General features: G+C 45.0%; 2 protein-coding genes across 2 annotated transcripts; one reads left to right on the forward strand and one right to left on the reverse strand.

Annotated features, from left to right (window-relative positions):
• Positions 1-8: 8 nt before the first annotated feature.
• Positions 9-13629, forward strand: SURF4 (surfeit 4). The gene is made up of 6 exons (XM_027470723.3): positions 9-224; positions 7356-7542; positions 8557-8633; positions 9251-9294; positions 10239-10425; positions 10729-13629. The coding sequence occupies exons 1-6, from the start codon at positions 177-179 to the stop codon at positions 10993-10995; spliced, it is 810 nt and encodes a 269-aa protein (XP_027326524.1). The 5' UTR covers positions 9-176; the 3' UTR covers positions 10996-13629.
• Positions 11548-17380, reverse strand: SURF2 (surfeit 2). Its single transcript, XM_027470726.3, has 6 exons — positions 17250-17380; positions 16917-17071; positions 16654-16757; positions 15577-15774; positions 14806-14978; positions 11548-14037 (listed from the first exon to the last, which is right to left on the reverse strand). The coding sequence occupies exons 1-6, from the start codon at positions 17322-17324 to the stop codon at positions 13954-13956; spliced, it is 789 nt and encodes a 262-aa protein (XP_027326527.3). The 5' UTR covers positions 17325-17380; the 3' UTR covers positions 11548-13953.
• Between the last annotated feature and the right edge of the window lies 1 nt (position 17381).

Consider the following 17381-nt stretch of genomic DNA (forward strand, 5'->3'; position numbering starts at 1 on the left):
GCTGCCGCCCGCGCGGCCCCTTTAAGAGCTGGCCTACGTGGCAGCAGCAGCAGCCGAGCGGCGCGGTGCGGCCGGGCCCGGCCCTCAGCTCCCCCCCTCCCCTCAGTCAGGCCGGGCCCCCCCCCATTCCCCTCAGGCGCGTAGCAACCGGCCCCTGCCCGCCTTGCTTCGCCGCCATGGGTCAGAACGACATCATGAGCACCGCTGAGGACTTCGCGGACCAGGTGGGGGGGCTCTTTGTGTGTGTGTGTGTGTGTGTGTGTGTGTGTGTGTGTGCCCTCAGGGTGAGGCCGGGCCTGGAGATGGCGGCTGGGGGGGGGCCCAGGGGGGCGCCGCGCTCCTGAGGCGCGGTTGGGGGTTGGGGGCTGGGGGGGGGAGTCCTGAGGGGTTGGGGGATTCGTGGTAAGGGAAAAAGGGGTGAGTCCTGCTCGTTCCCTCGCCCCCTGGGTGAGGGGGGGGTGTGGTAAGGGGTGGGGGGTTGAAGGGGTCTGGGTGGGGGTTGAGGGGGGGGGAAGTGCCCAGCCCTTCCTGGGGGGAGCCCAGAAATGAGGTGGGAGAGGCCTGCCAGCGCCGGGGGGGTGTGCTTAAAATTGGGGTGAAAGGAGAGCAGGCAAGCTGGGATCGTTTTACCCCCTCTGTGTGGTCATTTTTATAGAGGTGGTTGTGGGTTTTGCTGTGAAATGAAGGTTTATAACGTGTTATCGTCACATATCAAAGCAGGGGTATTGTGAGCGTAAGTAGTTAATGTGGTGGTGGTAGGAAGATCTTCATCGTCATGGTGATTCATATCATTGAAAACCAGAGGTAACATCTAATCATACTTTATCAAGTTCTTTGGAAAAAAACCTTATTCTGCCTGGTTTTGCCATTTCAACTGCTGAAGCAGAGCAACACTCCCCTCTGAGGGGGCTGTGCTGCTGCCACCGCAAATCTCCCTGGGAAAACCTGTTTGGTGCTCCCTGCCTGCTCCCAGATGGGCGCCTCATTTTAGAGCCAGAGCTTCTTGTGGCATGTGGGAGAAATCAGTTCAAGGAGTGTCCTGATCATTTTTGTCAGCCTCTATTTACCTTGTCCTCTCTCATTTTAAATGAGAAATTAAGCTATCTTGACTTGAACTAGTGTTCAAGTCACTTGCCAAAAATTGCACTGTTTGTCCTGACCTTTTTATAACACCCCTCTATTTATTCCTGTGTGACTATTTCTAGATGCCTCTAAAACCCCATTTTTTTTCCATAGTAGTGAAAGCTCTTTTGTCTAGCAAAAACACAGTTTGCTTCCTCATGAGATGAGTTTTAAGTGGCACAGGTTTATTTGTGCTTGGCCACATACTATTTAAAGACGCGTCTTTACCTTAGTCACAGAATTTGGGGTATTTGCATGCACTTATTCATCAGATTGCAAAACAACTTCCATGGCTCTTCAAGTAACTAAGATATTCCTCAGATAAGTCTGGCTCCAAATGGCTGCCTTGCTCAATCAGCTGCTTTCAGTTCTGTCTGTTGCTAAAACTCAGTATCGCACCACTGTAGGAGTAAAGGGACTTACCAACCAATTACCCTTGGTATATATATTGCAAAGTTAATGCTTAGCATTATGAAAACTTAGTTCACATCAGATAAAAAACACTTAAAACATCTGGATTGAAGTTGAACTGGAACTCCCCTTGATGAAGTTGGAGATAGTGAAGCTGGACAACTGCTGTTGTGTGACCTGGATGTGTTTGCATTGGTCACCTTGCTTTCTGTAACATCAAAGCCCTGTGGGGAAACGTATTAAGTCTCCCATGAGGTAGTAACAAGTGGCTACTAATCCACAGGTGAATTATCCAGCCGAGTGGAGTAGAGTACCAGGACCTGGCCTTACACAGCAGCTAAGTGTGCCTGACAGCTGGCTGTCCCTGACAGGGATTGTTCTACTTTTCCCAAGGCTATGTTCCACTTTCCTTCTCTCACACAAGCACTCACCTATCACCAGACTGGGAAGCTGAACTGGTTGAGAGAATGTGAAGGTTAATTTGCTGTTGGTTCGCTTCTCATTGTATAGGTCAAACGGGCACCAGCTCTGGTGCAACGGAGTGGTTGGAGTACAGGACTGGGGGTGACACCAAGGTGGTGAGATCACTTGTGATGAAAACTAGCCAGTAATTTAGCTGGGCTCTGGCATCTGTTTGTAGCTTGCAGGTGCACAGTAAGTCTGGGGAGCTGCTCTGCTCTTTGAGCTGCTGTTGGCAGTTCCTGAGGATTGCCACAAAGGATGTTGTGGGGTGGTCTTGCAGGTTTGGGAGGAGGCAGCTTATTACCTATTAAAAGGGGTGGAAAAAGCTGCTAAAATCTTTTAAAGTGGGGTTGATGTACAGTGCAAAGAGATAACGATCTTGCATCAGAATGATGCCACCACTGCATGCATTGCTTGTTTTTAAACACTCCCTTGTAATACCAGCCTAGTATTATCAATTAAATAGCTTCTATACCTAGAGGTTAGGCATGTTATTTAGTGATCCTTGCTAAAATATTCCATGTTAAGCTCTTCAGTGCAGTCATGGTATACTGCTGACACTATCGTACTGCAAATAGCTGTAGTGATTGTTTAAGTTAGAGAACTGGCTGCCTTTCTTCTGTAATCCCTGTAAGAGGGAGCAAATCTCAAGCAACTTTTCTAATGTCTGTAATACACTTTAGGAATGTGGGTGCCTGGTATTTCTGCCATTCTAAAAAAAAGTGGACAAAAATGCAATGAGACATTGAGTCATTGTACTGCAGTGAGAGGATTGTAAGGGGGAAAAACCAGACTCTGGGGGTTTTATTTAGTTTTTCCAACATAAATTCTGGTGCATGTTGTTAAGCCAATTCTAACATCTCTGTATCCTATTTTGCAGATAACAGAAGGGAGAAGAAAACATTTCATTTCTAGCCTGACCTTTGTGTTTAGTATTAAGGAACAGAATTTGGAAACTCTAGCTTAAAGTCATGTCAATACACTGGTCCTGTATCATTATAAACCAATACAGCTTATTCCTCTAAGACTGGGAAAGACTCTTACCATGAAGAGCGATAGCAAAATGCAATATGTGACTAAGAAATCCCATTCTAAAAATTTGATTGAATAGCCTTTTGGAAAAGGGAATTGTTATAAAATATGACTTAGAAGTGAAAAGCATTCTTGTGAGAAATCTTATCACAATTAAAAGCCTGATTGGGATCCCAGAAATGTTCGGGGGGGTCAGAGCTCTCTTTTTCTTTTTGAAATAATGAGAGCAGTGTTCTCACTACTGAGGCTACATAGACAACTTGCAGACATCAGTTAGCCCGGTGTGATGGGTGCTGCTGTCCTTGTAGTCATTAGGTGGATATATGCAGGCCAGCAAAAGGAAAAATTCGTTCTTGGCCAGAGGGTTTGAGCATCCTGCTCCGGAGAGTAACTGGTACCTGCTAGAGCTCTCTGCTTTTCCAAGAGCAAAGCAATCCCTTAACCAAATAAAAGCTAGGTACTTCAAACAGAACCTTATCAGAGGCTCTAAACACACAGAGTTCTGTAGAAGAGTTTTCTGTGTATTTTAGCAGACTGCTGTTTATTACTATGATCATTTCACTGATTCAGGAACATACATACATGAGGAAAAAGGCTTCTCTGTTTGGACTTTGGCCCAGTCTTAACAACCAGAGAAGCTGTGGATGCCCCACGCCTGGAAGTGTTTAAAGCCAGGTTGGATGGGGCTTTGGGCAACCTGCTCTAGTGGGAGGTGGCCTTGCCCATGGCAGGGGGTTGGGATTAAATAATTTGTAAGGTCCCTTCCAACCCAAAGCATTCTGTGATTCTGATCTTCAGAGTACTTCTAAGTTTGGTAAAATCACATTCATAAATGAAATCTGGAGGAAAGGGAGTTTTTTGCATGGAGCCCTACCTCCCCAGTGCATGTGTTCATTTCCTTTACAAAATACACCTGCGTGACAGTGAAATATCCCAACTTGGGAAGTGTATTCTGCGTTATGATGTCCACTTCCATCAAAATGGGCTTGAGTCCCTTACAAATTTGGGACTGTTGTAGGTGGGATATTTTAGAAACTGTAAGAGTCAAAACAGGATCATTTCATCCTGTCTCTTTGGGTGGACTTCTTTTCTAGGTTTGAATATTTCAAGACTGCTTTTCAAAAAAGATCTTGAGCAGAGGCTATTTAGGTTTCCGCGGATCCTCTTGTGCATCTTTGCTTATTAAACTAAGAGGAGCATTTAAATCTATCTTTGCCCTCCTAATCCCATTAGAGGGGAAGTGGCAACACAAAGCCCCTCTGGTGCATGTTAATGACCTGACCGCCAGTGCCAAACCAGCTGTTCTTCTTTCAGATAGTTTTGCTTTGGTATTTTGTTACCTTTTCTCTTGCGAGGAGGCAGTGTGTGCCAAGAATTGATGCAGAGCCCAGAACAGAGTAAGCCACCCGATTACTTCACAACATGAGTTTGAACACGGTCACCTCTGTCTGTCTCCACGCTTGATTTTGGCTGAAGCACACTGTGTGTAGCAGAGTGTGCACTTTGAGTCCTGTGGATCATCTGGATGTGTTTACCAGCTGCAGCTACCTGCTGCAAAGTTTCACATGTGCTGCTTTTACCCCATGAATCATAGGTGTAGGAAGTAGGCTCAAAGTGCAATGTTTCGAGCCACACGTCGCTGATGATGTGTAGGGACTGAACCAGCAGTTCTGATCCTATCAGTTCAGTCCCACTTCCAGGGACCTCCTGTTTCTTTTTGGTTACTCTGCCCTAAGCCTGAATTATTTGGGTGATTCAGTGCCTAAATTCATTAACCTCAAAAATCGTTTGGTGTCTGTTATGTTCTTGTTATTGTGTAACTGTTGGCTTCCTCTCTTTCTGATCTCTGACCAGTCTCTTTTGGTCTTTTCTCTTTCATGCAGTCTGTTTCTGAAACTAACTTGCTTTATGCTTGCTGAGGCTTAAAGGTTTTGGCTTGTGTGTAGCTAAACAAAGGCAGCTACGTGAGTTATGGATGCCCAGAGATGGTCTGTGTCCTGATAAGGTTGCTGAGCACTGCAGCTGCTGTAGGCCTCGGTCCTTCTGACTTGTCGCCAGCTGATTGGATGCTCACACACGTTTAATAGATGGCATTACATTCCCTCTGTAAGCCATGAGAACAGGTAAATGTTAAATGCCTTTTTTGGCTCCTCACCTAGGCTGTTGGCAGCCCCTTCCTTTCAGGGAAAGGGAAGTGGGTCATGTAAGCTGATCTCATCTTCAAAAGCCACAGAGATGAGGCTTGGAAGTAGATACCATCTATAATGCTTGCTGCTTTTTTTTCTGGCTTTCTGCAGCAGTGTCTTTTTTAACCTTTTCCTACAGATGCTCAGCCCCTGTCCTCTTGCATTTCCTTTCTTTCCTTCACCTGTCTAGACTAAAGTTGCCTGTTCTGCATCTTGGCAAGGGCACACTATTACCTCTTCACTTTTTTTGTACTATTTCCAAACTATCTGTAGCATTCCTTGCCTCAAGCTGTCCAAACACAGTGAAATGAAGGAGAAAAAGCTGTAAAACAAGATGCGTATCTCCTCCAGTGACAAAGATCACAAATTTTCTTCTGAGTCATTCATCCAACTATTAATATGGTTTTAAAAAGCCTGAAGTGGCAGCCCTGAGTCAGAGTACAGCTGCACTTAATATGCACTTGATTGACTTGAATCTTGACCCTTAGACTCTGTCTGCATGCAGTGCAACTGGTGTAGTTTGTTCTGCTATTAACTGTTAAGCGTGTTTGCTGCATTTTTTTTCTTGTGATAATCTTCGGTTACACAGTAAGCAAAGCTTTTCATTTGCATAGGATTTGAAACAGCCTTTAGTACTTACTGATTACTGTGACAAGAAAACACTTCCAGAAATGGCTTTAGTGTCCCTTCCCTATACTCCTATATATAGTGAACACTTCCAGAGCCACAAAAAAAAAGGTGCCCAGAAATAAGCTTATTAGCTGTGCTGTCAACACAAAGGACAGAAATACAGAGTTATGAAAGAAAGATTGTGGTGTTTCTGATAATTTGTTTTGGTGGTGTTCAGCCTTGTCTGGCAAATGCCTGTGTTCATGTGGCTTTTCCCACCTCCTTTTCATGCTTAAGTGTCTAATATCACAAAAACGGTATGAAACAGTGTAATGTGGGCATTCACTTCTACAAGTGCCAGCCTGCCTAAACTGCTGCTGTTGTTTGAAGGTAGAACCTTGCTGTTTAATCTCCTAAAGCTAGTTTTAGATTAAATTTGTCTGTTACTTAGTAGATTGCACTTGCCTACATGGCAACCCCCACTGGCTCTAAATGTGGCTTTCTGGTGATGTGGCTAAGCCAAACCAGCATGGGTGGTGGGCCACTCTGTGGCAACGTGCATCCTAGAGAGAGTTCCCATGAAATAATAACCAGTGCCATTCAGGAAACTGGCAGGATTGAGTACTTGTTACACTCCAGATGCAGCATATCTTCCTGTGCACCCCTTGGTCCTACAGGGTGTGCTAGTCTGGGCGCTATTTGGCCATGATGTATTTGTTCTTCAGAATCTGGGGGAACCAGATGCAACTTGCATTCTCAAGAACTAAGGCTCAGCATTTGTTCTACAGTATAATTTATTTCTAACTACTAAATAGAATATGTAAATGCCTAATTTATTTCTGCACAGGAGGCTGTTTTTAATGAAAGTAGGAACTGTGTATGCACAAGGTGCAATTTTGTGTACCAACTGCGCTGAACTAATAGCTGTTGCTCAAGAGTGAGGTTCTGCACACAGACACATGCTTTGCACTGGTGCTTTTAAGATCTGCTAGAGGGAACTAGCTTGTCAGAAAGCTTATTAAAGTTTTTTAATCTTTCTAGGGTTAACCTTCTGTCAGCCTCACTCCCTGAATCAGTTTGTTACAGGGTGTTGAGTGCCTGAGCATGTGGGTGGGAGTAGGATTGCCCTTTCAGCTCCCGGCTATCTGATGGATCAGTTGAGCTGTAACATGAAACTGAGGCAAACTAAAACCAAGGTCAGCCTTCATCTAGTAAGAGCTCCATCAAAACACAGTTCCTGTTGCACAGAAAGGTGCTGCAGGATTCTGCTTTCCAAGTTCTTGTCCAAAAAGCTCTTCAGGTAGCGCATGAAAACCAGATTCCCCCACCTCTCCCACGTGTTCTGAAACTGGAGTGAAGGAAAACTTCATTAAATCCTTGTTCCTCTGTAGATGTTGTTGACCCTGTGTGCATGAGAGCTGCTGACCTCGGAGTCTGGGGAGTGCATGGATCTCCAATGATCTCCTGTGCCTTGAGTTCCCCCTTGCCCTCTGTCCTGCCTTTTCCTGCTAACTGTGCTGTCTGTCCCCATAGTTCCTGAGGGTGACGAAGCAGTACCTCCCCCACGTGGCCCGCCTGTGCCTGATCAGCACCTTCCTGGAGGATGGCATCCGCATGTGGTTCCAGTGGAGTGAACAGAGGGATTACATTGATGGAACGTGGAACTGTGGCTATTTCCTGGCCTCCATCTTTGTGTTCATAAATCTCTTCGGACAGCTGAGTAAGTGGCTCTAAGGCTGTTAAGGTGGATGTCAGAGCACTCCAGTGTGTCTGCCACCCCTGGCTCATGTAAGCACTGTGAATCATGTAAGCATGGGACGCTTCACTGATTTCTCAATAGCCATTGATAGCTTTGAACTGATAGTACTATGTGGGCTGAATGAAGAGAATTCTTAATTGACCTGCCTCAGTCTTTCTTGGAAATAGTCTGAGAACTTCTGGTGACACCGTGAGTCAGAGATACCAGGAGTCCATTAGGGCAGTCTGTTTTCAGTTCTGTACATACATATATAAACACACCCACAACCCCTAAGTTTTCTGAATAAAATACTCATTTTCTTAAGTGGGGCAGAGCTAAGACTTTCTCAGCCTCCTGTTTTTATGGGGATTAATTTCAGTGTTAGTGTTCTACCCTGCAATTGGTACGCTGCAGCCACAAGAGAGGTGTCTGTTTCAGAGAGTCAAAGCCCAGGAATCAAAATAATCCCAGTGTAAGTGCTAAGTGAAGCTAGAGTATCAAAAATGGAGAGGTAAAATTATATTAAGTCCCAAATTTGTTGTTCTTAATTGCTCTGTGAACTTCATTCCTTGTGGCTGGGTTTAGCCCAGCAAGAGTACAGCATGTTTGTCCTAGCAGTTTATCACTAATAAAATATATTAAAAAAAAAAAAAAAAATCCCCCCATGATTAGTTGAGTTTCTTTGTAACTTCTTTTAATACTTTAATGCTTATAGCTACTCTGTGGGTCTGTGTGCTAGGGACTACATTCAGTGTATGTTTACTCTTTGTGAAATAAAAGATACTTCTGGAATTACAAATTTTTTCAAACATGCACTAGAACTTCTCAGTTCCCAAACTGACTTGTGCCAATGTTCCATTAAAAGTTCCTGCCTGACTCTCTGTAGCACAGTTGAAAGAAATCTGATTCTGCTCAGTTCAAAACATGTTAGAATTCCTGCAGCATCTTTTCCTGTGCAAGCCAGAAGTGTAACTGTGTTCAATTTCCCCAACTCAGGCGGCTGCATCCTGGTGCTGAGTAGGAACTTTGTGCAATATGCCTGCTTTGGACTGTTTGGAATTATAGCATTACAGGTAGGAGGCTTAAGTCTTCAGACCTTCTAAACCATGTCTTTCAAATCTTTTCTCTTAGCCACAATATGACCAGCATATTCAAATACCCAGAATTTCTTTCTGGCCTGGCCTAATGCCAGTCCTCAGTGACATTGAACTATTTTTTCCTGTTCTTTTGATGTGCCTGATAGATCCTTGGATGTAACTGCAGTTAGTCAGCTGGAGATGTTGATTTGCTATTTATGACCTTGACAAATTTAGGAGAAGTAACTTGCAATTTACCTATATGTCAGTAACATACCAAATGTGGGGCTTATAGCTGCATGCTGAAGGCCAAGGCCTGGGAACTCTTCCGAAAGCCTCTTCCAGTCCCCATCACAAAGAAGCCTGACTAAATAGAATACTTCCTGTCTAAAACAGATGCGTTTTTGTGGGGGCTGAAACAAGGGAAATTCTGGATTCTATTCCCTGTTTTACGCTGACTCATAGGACCATGCTGGTGTAACTTAGCTTGTTTCTTTCAGTACAATGTACTTGTAATTGACTTCTGCTATGGATAGTGAGGTTTGAGATCATAACGTTCTGAACTTCATTGCAACTTGCATGGTGTTAATTAACTTCTCTTGTTCTTTGTCTAGACTATTGCATATAGCATTCTATGGGACCTGAAGTTCTTGATGAGGTATGCCTACATAGTTCTTTCAAAATAGAATGATAGCTTTTGTCTGTAATAGCCACTCCTTTACAGAGGGAAATTATCTTTGTACAGAGCATTTACTAGAAAGATTTTACCAATTACACACTTCTATTAAATATTAGAGCACCTAAAAAAAAATAAAATACAAAAGGTACAGTGAGTTAAACAGCAGGTTCAGTACTGTAGAAGGAAAAGACTAATCCTAACCCACTAAGATCTAAGTGCTTCTGCTACCTACCTCTTTGAGAGCTCAGGTGCAGCTGTCTGGATTGGATCAGTGAGTTGCTATTTCCTAAATGGTTAAAATAGCAACTGTGCTTATGTGTGACTGAAACCATTTTCTGAGGAAACTGAAACATTTAGATATTGGAATGGTTTCTGGGATTTAAATCCATATCACCTTTCTGAAGTAGAGGATGGGGTTATTGAAAATGAACTTCCTTGTCAAATCCCAAGTGATGGCTGTTACCTTTTTACCCCTCTCCTCTGAGGGGAGGGCAGGGGGCAGCACAAGATCCGTACTCTGGGCTTACTACAACCCTGTAAATGTGTAACTTCTAGCAGTACTGCTGGTCTGTTTTCTCAAAGCAACCTCTGGACTACTTTGGCACATATGGCTAAATCAGAGGTACAGAATAACTTCAGTACAGCAAAATTCGTGATGTAACAGATGCTAAGCAACTGTCTGAGCTGCGGGTGCCAGACTTCTCTGGCGGGCTGCATGTGTCTACACAGACTTGTGTACACCAGCGTTGTGTACAATGCTGCCGTTTCGGCTGTGAATTCTAATGCAGACAGTGCAGGGTACAGAGGAGGTCACTTCTCACTAACATGCAGACTCTTACTGAGCTAAAACTGAGTAGGACTAACTGTAGTTCAGTGCAAATGATAATTTTAAAAAAATTCTTCTATTTCTGTCTTTCCCATAGGAACCTTGCCCTTGGGGGAGGCTTGCTGCTGCTTTTGGCTGAGTCACGCTCAGAGGGGAAGAGCATGTTCGCTGGTGTCCCCACCATGCGGGAAAGCTCTCCTAAACAATACATGCAGCTCGGGGGCCGTGTGCTGCTGGTCCTCATGTTCATGACACTGCTGCATTTTGATATGAACTTCTTCTCTGTAAGTATCTTGAGTAGAAAAGCATGGGTTAAGGAACTGAAATACAGTATCAGCTCCCAGGTTGGCTGTAGGGCTTACTCATTGCTGCTCATTTGTCACTTTTTTTAATTGAATTAACATTTTAAAAAGTTGTTAGATCATCTGACAACTGGTTCTGATGAACTGAACTGTTTACTGGTGCCCTGTTCTGTTGTCTGTGTATCCATTTAAGAACCACATGTAAGCTTGTTTGGTTTGTTGGTGGGTTGTTCTGGTTTTTGGTGTTTTGTTGGTTTGTTTTCACTTTTTTCTTCCTCCCTGCAGATTCTGCAGAACATCGTGGGCACAGCCCTGATTATCTTGGTGGCAATTGGCTTCAAGACTAAGCTGGCTGCCTTGACTCTAGTCATCTGGCTGTTTGGCATAAACATCTACTTCAATGCCTTCTGGACCATTCCAGCCTACAAGCCCATGCATGACTTCCTCAAATACGATTTCTTCCAGACCATGTCTGTAATTGGAGGGCTCCTCCTCGTGGTTGCACTGGGTCCTGGCGGAGTCTCCATGGATGAGAAAAAGAAAGAGTGGTAACAGGAGTAGCAACACTTTTGGGACATAGCATATTAAGTCCAGAACTGATTCTCAAAATACGGATTCAAAGTATGGATTCAACAAAAACTGCCAGCATTTTACACATACATGTCCCCTTCCTATTAAAGGCACAGATGTTTTGAATTTGATTTACAGTGGCACCAGTAATACAATAGATAAAACCTTATTTCTTCAAGGAATGTTGCCTAGGCTTATTGTTCTAACTTTATAGATTTGGAACTAACCCAATGAACCTGCATTTTGCTGAGGCTTCAGTGAGTTGCAATAGAACGGTTGCTGTCTTCAATGTCAGCAGTGTTTTAAAATTTGAAGTACTGTGAGCAGATACAGCTGTATCATTTGGTGTGCTGTTGGGTTTTAGCTATAACTGAAAAAGTGGATCCCCTTTCTCACCCTCATCAGAACTCTATCTTGTGTATAAGGAGTTCCACTGCTGGTTATAGCATTGCTTATCAAGGTGGAAAGCAGCATCAAAAGAACTCACTGTTATTTTGCTGCTCAGGGGGCCTGTAACTCTTCTTTTATTTAAAAAAAAAAAAAAAGGGGGGGGGGAGGTCTTTCCTGCACCCAAATAGATGGCAAAAAGAAAACACTGAAAGTAGCTATATCCTCTCCTAGGTAAGAAAAGGGAGAGGGTTTTCTAACTTGTAACGGTTCTGTTCTTGAGGGGAATGAGGTGAAATTCTGTATTGCTTATGCTATTTCAAGAAGGAAGGGGCAAGGTATTCCCAAAGAGAGCTAGATTCTGATAAAATTCTGTGCCAAAAGAACTTCTTAATTCAGCATTCTTTCCCCAGAGTTGCCCCTTCCTGAATTTCCAAGAAAAGGAGCTAAGCTATGCTGCAGGTTCCATAATAAAAGCTCCTTTCTGCTATTAAACCAGCTTCCATCCATACATGCTCCAAACTCATATCTGAATTGCAGGTTACTGGTGAAAGTGTCTCTAGAATCATGGAAATTCCCCTTTTCCCTGTACTCAGTACATGCAGAATGAGAGCAGTCAATCTTCTAAACTATAGTCTTTGCTTCCTAGATTCACTTCTGTCAGTCTCAGCTGCAAAAGCCCAAGTTGACTGAACAGTGGAAGAGCTGGGATGTTGAAGTGAGTAAAACCTCTCTCTCTGACATCTTGGCCCACACTTGAGATGTGCAGGGAAGGAGTGTGGAAGGCAGCTGTGTGCTGCGTACAGTCCCAGTTCTCAATGCTGTATTACAAAACAGTTATAGCTGAAGAATGCAAGCGCTAAGCCTGTGCAGTGAACAAGCAGCCAGGGATGTAACTTGCATATTCAGAGGAAGGAACTCCTCAGCTTAATAGCGAGGAGAGAGGAAGGTCCTGTTTTCACCTCTCAGTGCCACAGCCTCTGTGCCATGAACACATTTAGTTAGTGCTGCTCAGAGGAGGCATTTTGTCCTCTGCTGGTGAAGTAGGTGAACCTGTTTCACAAGATCATGAGAGCATTCTAGACTCCTAGCAAGCATGAGCCCTACCAACTTGCTAACATTACATGGATTTCTTGCACTGTTGTCTCCCTTGAGAAGGCTGCTCAGCTATTTGTTCAGAAAGTAATTCAGCTGAACTTTTCCAGCAGGAACTATTTACCAGATTTTCTTGGCAAGGACACTAGCCTGGACAGTTCTGTTAAATGGTTGCTTTTTAGGTGAGAAAACTAGGCCAAGAACTGATAGCAAATAGAAGAGCACTGCTTCATGTTAAACTAGTGATTTCAACTTCAAGGGAAAAGTAGCCCATGTAATAGATGCGCTGCTGCTGAAGAAAACTGATCAGTATGCGGGGTAGGTGAGAGGAAGCCAGCATTTACGTTCTGGTCACTTTGAAGGCTTTCTTCTAAACAGATTTTGCAGGAGAGGTTTTTGCCTCAAGTGTTAATTGTGCCTGTCTCTTCATAGCAAACCAAACTGTTCCTTTCAATTCCTGATGTTCAGCACAGGATGTTCTTGCTCAACTTCACTGCAGGTCCTGTAACTGTCTTAGACATCAAGGCAGCCATTCTCAGATATCTTAACTGCTGTTGATGTTCATAGTATTTATAAATTGAATGGTAGAAACAATTTCTGTACGTAGCCCTTAGTTAGCTTCCTCAGCTTGTTCTTTGTGTCCTGTCTAACTAAGGAGCTGGATGACAGACTATCTGAACTATTAACCAGTTTCCTCTGTTCTGTGAAAATAAAGAGTTAACTTTCCAACAAAAGACCCCAGAGAAGGGAATTGATACTGCCCCTTGCAGCAGAAATATTTTAGTACTAAAGGGGCACAGTTAGGTGGAGGGCATTATAAGGTATTTCTAAGCAGCGCAATACCTGGACTTTGAGTCCTGATGCAGAAGATTCTGGTTTCTTGCATACACTGCTGTATTTGTGCATCTCCCAGAAATACAGTGACCTCCCCCAGTAGCTGAGAAACAGGATGTCAGCTATCAATTGGCTCTGTAAAGTGTTCTGGAATTAATTCTGAATATATTTTTGCTTTCTATGTGGAAAAAAAAAGTATAAATTCTCATTTTATGCTGTATTTTGTACCTTAGTTGTGTTTGAAAATGTTTTGATTTTTTTGAAACAATCAAAATAAAAACAATGGCATCTTTGTATCCACTTAGAGTGTATGACTGGTGACACTTAAGCTATCTGAAAATGCTGGTTAGTGGCCTTGCATGCTTTTTTCCCACCTAATGGAAGTTGTCTTCTCGTAAAGAGATCCAAGCACTGGGCTTCTTGTATGTTAGTAATAATTCTTGGTGTTTGGTAGCAGGGGATGGCTGGAGACTTTTAGAATATAACTTGATTCCACCCCACTGTTTCCCCCTGCTGTATCAGTTAACTGGAATGGGCAGCAAGGTTTAAGGGCAAGCACTTCACTCTTCTGCTCTGGAATTGTTACACAAGAGGCTTCAAGCCATGTTTTTTTATCATTAAAGTTTATTTGCCATTGGTTGCTTTCCTGAAGTTCTTGGGTTTCTGATGACACCGCTTGAATTTTTTCCTTGGAGGGCCTGACTGTTTCTGTAGAGAGAAGAAATTAATCTAAACACTTCTAAACATTAAACCCAGACCTCCATGAAATAGCTTAAAGAGAAATAAAGCGTGCTCCTTGAACAAGCACATTCTAAGTCACTGTGAATGCAGGGCTAGCCAGGATGGTTTCTGGCCATATTGTACAAGTTAGCATCCCTGACAGGCAAACACCTCCCTTAAATAAAGTGCCAGCCTCCCCACAGAAAGGAGCCTATCCTTCTCCCAGCTTGATACCATTACAAGGGCTCCAGCACCTCTCTCAGGGGTTCCCTTAGAGCCTTTATCCATCTTTACTGTGGGGCTTCTTTCTGCCTCCCACACTGAAGGATCAGGGTATGCCCTCCTGTAAGCACACCCAAAGGCAAAAAGTGGCCAGCTCCTCAATGGAGGCAGAGAAAGTTCCAAAATGTGGACCCTGAGATTTCAGAAGCGTTCAGATAGCATGTGTGTGGGGGGAAGAAGATTACAAGTCCTGCTTCAGTCTCCCTGTTAACGACTGCGCAGCAGGATTCAATCACAGATGAGATATTTATGCAGGCAGTAACATCCCTACTCAGAGCAGGCAGGATAAACATTTCCTGCTAGTAATTCACACCTCAGAACGCAAGCCAGAGGCTGGCACTCGGGGAATGTATTCTCCCAAATAGCTTTACACCTTCTGCTGGTTCTTAGACAGGAATAGCTCAGACAGACACCTACAGGACAGAAGGCCTGTTCATGCTCCCCATCTGCAGCACACGGCAAAGTGACTCCCACCTTTCCCCTCTTGCCAGCTGCTCTGTTCACGTCTGTTCTTCCACCATCCTCACCCTTCACAACACCGTTCTCCCCATTCAGCTTGGCCTCATCTTCTTCGCTGTCTATTGCAAACTCATCGCTGGCCTCTGTGTTTTGTGGAGCTGCTGGGCTTTTTTCAGGGAAGAGTTCAGCTAAAATATAAAGATATAGCTTGGGATCAGTTCTTTGTGCTTGTAGGCTCTGCCTACTCCTAGCTTTACTTTCAGCACATCTTAAAGGTGATTTGACAAGGTGATTCCAGCCCCTGTCATTTATGTGTCACTACCAAAACACTTCAGTAATAAACACACTGGTGTTTTATTAGGAATGAGCTTAGGGCTCACACTAGGCCAGTTCTTGAAACTGGGCCACGCAGGCAGCTTTGGGGTCTTACAGCTCCACTCTCCTATGGCAAGGCAGTGTCTTCCAGCTGTGAGTCAGTGGGACAGCCTTACCAACTCCTGCCAGGCTGCAGGAGACTCACTGAGAAACACAGCAAGCACAGAGACCTAAAGCAAAGCCCAGCAGATCTTGTATCCCTCCCCTCACACCGTATGTGACCCACACTGGTATTACTTGGCGAGAACCACTCATGTTCAGTGGTGGCAAGCTTTTCCCAACTCCAAGACCCCCAAACTGGATCAAAGTCATGTCTCCAGCATGCGAGCAGACAGGAGCAGAACAAAGGTGTGAGAAGATGAGCTGGCAGGCTCCCTTTAGGACATAGGTGGTACTGATGTTCTTACTCACGTGGGTACAGATCACTCATACTGTCATCCGTCTCCTCTCCGTCCTCATCTGTCCTGGGAGACTTTGGCTCCCAGAATTCTTCCTCTCTCTGAGGCTGCCTGCTCCCATTCATTTGGTCGTCAGGGTGCTGCCTCCGTTGCTGCTTCTGTCGCAAGCAGGCAGGGACATATTCCACCCCTTTCTTCTGGCACTCCTCATCTAATGGTGCGAGGGATTGAGCAGCACTTAGCAAGGCTACCCAGTCACCGGCGTCCTGTTTATTTCCAGCTCCACTTTACAGAATCACAGAATCACAGAATCTCTAGGTTGGAAGAGACCTCAAGATCATCGAGTCCAACCTCTGACCTAACACTAACAGTCCCCACTAAACCATATCCCTAAGTTCTACATCTAAACGTCTTTTGAAGACTTCCAGGGATGGTGACTCAACCACCTCCCTGGGCAGCCTGTTCCAATGTCTAACAACCCTTTCAGTAAAGAAATTCTTCCTAACATCTAACCTAAAACTCCCCTGGCGCAACTTTAGCCCATTCCCCCTCGTCCTGTCACCAGGCACATGGGAGAACAGGCCAACCCCCATCTCGCTAGAGCCTCCTTTAATATACTTATACAGAGTGATAAGGTCACCCCTGAGCCTCCTCTTCTCCAGGCTGAACAAGCCCAGCTCCTTCAGCCGCTCCTCGTAGGACTTGCTCTCCAGGCCCCTCACCAGCTTTATATTAAAAGCAACTCAAAAGTATTTTAAGCTCCAGCTCTAAGACACATTCATACATTCAACAGTGACACCATGGAGCATTAAAGATGGGAAAGATGTTAACACAGAGTATGTGCAGGACACATGCTCCCCAGCTCCAGGGGAATCTTTAGAACCATTTCTTTCAAGTAAAGATATTCCAAAGTACTTGGTAAAGAGGCCAACTGCTCCCTACAGCTAGGATATTCCCAGCTGAGGAGCGCCTGCAGTAAATTACCATCAATCTAGAGAAAATTTACACCCTCTCTTCATAGAGAACTACTGGAATCTTACCAGCTCAAGGACACAAGTAGCTTTTCTGAAGATGGAGTCAGCCAACTTACATGCTTTCAGGGCCTTCTGGTAGCGTTTCCCTTGGACGTGACGGAGCACATGCTCTGGAAACTTGTTGATGTGTCTGAGGGTGAGCTTGCAGAACAGCTGATGTCTGAGAGAAAGAAGCAAGGCAAGAAGGACAGAATACTTTAGATAAGACCTTCCCAGCTTCCCAAAAACTGCAAGCGCTTGATAACTCCCTAAAGCTCAGCCACTTGGTCTGAGACTGAACCAAGCGCGACACACAAGGTGCAAGAAGAAGAATACGCACAGGTTCTTCGTGCTGGGCACTATGTGGGGCTCAAACTTCTCATAGGCGAACTCCTGGGCGCTCCTGGCCAGCCGCTGGTACCTCTTGCCGGCGGTGTATGCCTGCAGCTCCGCCAGCCGGCACGGCAGCTCGTGGCCGGTCAGCCTGCACCTCACCTGGCAGAAAGCAGGGGCTGCTCAGGGATGGAGAAAACTCCATCTCCTGCCGGCCCTCACCCCCTGACACAAACCCCTGAGGCCGCAGCCCGGCTCCGAGCCCCTCACCCGCCCTGCTGCCCCCTCACGGCCCCCTTCTCCTCCTCCCCAAGCCCCTCGGGGGTCCTGCCCGGCTCACCTTGCCCGGCTCGGCCACGCCGAGCAGCGGGTGCTGCCTGAGGAACAGCCGCACCTCCTCCGGCACCTCCGCCATGGCCTCGCTGCCACACGGGAGCCCGCCTCTCTTCCGGGGCCGGCTGAGGCGGAGAAG

The sequence above is a fragment of the Anas platyrhynchos genome, chromosome 18 (assembly GCF_047663525.1).
Source record: "Anas platyrhynchos isolate ZD024472 breed Pekin duck chromosome 18, IASCAAS_PekinDuck_T2T, whole genome shotgun sequence".
Lineage (NCBI taxonomy): Eukaryota > Metazoa > Chordata > Aves > Anseriformes > Anatidae > Anas > Anas platyrhynchos.

Bases quoted from the DNA above. Each gene is read 5' to 3' on its own strand.
- SURF4 (XM_027470723.3), top strand. From the start codon at position 177: ATGGGTCAGAACGACATCATGAGCACCGCTGAGGACTTCGCGGACCAG. The intron at 9,295-10,238 runs GTATGCCTACAT...TCTTTCCCATAG, and splicing joins GACCTGAAGTTCTTGATGAG to GAACCTTGCCCTTGGGGGAG. The intron at 10,426-10,728 runs GTAAGTATCTTG...TCCTCCCTGCAG, and splicing joins TTGATATGAACTTCTTCTCT to ATTCTGCAGAACATCGTGGG.
- SURF2 (XM_027470726.3), bottom strand. From the start codon at position 17,324: ATGGCGGAGGTGCCGGAGGAGGTGCGGCTGTTCCTCAGGCAGCACCCG. The intron at 17,072-17,249 runs GTGAGCCGGGCA...GCTTTCTGCCAG, and splicing joins GCGTGGCCGAGCCGGGCAAG to GTGAGGTGCAGGCTGACCGG. The intron at 14,038-14,805 runs GTGGGAGTCACT...TTCTCTCTACAG, and splicing joins CAGCTGGCAAGAGGGGAAAG to AAACAGTCAGGCCCTCCAAG.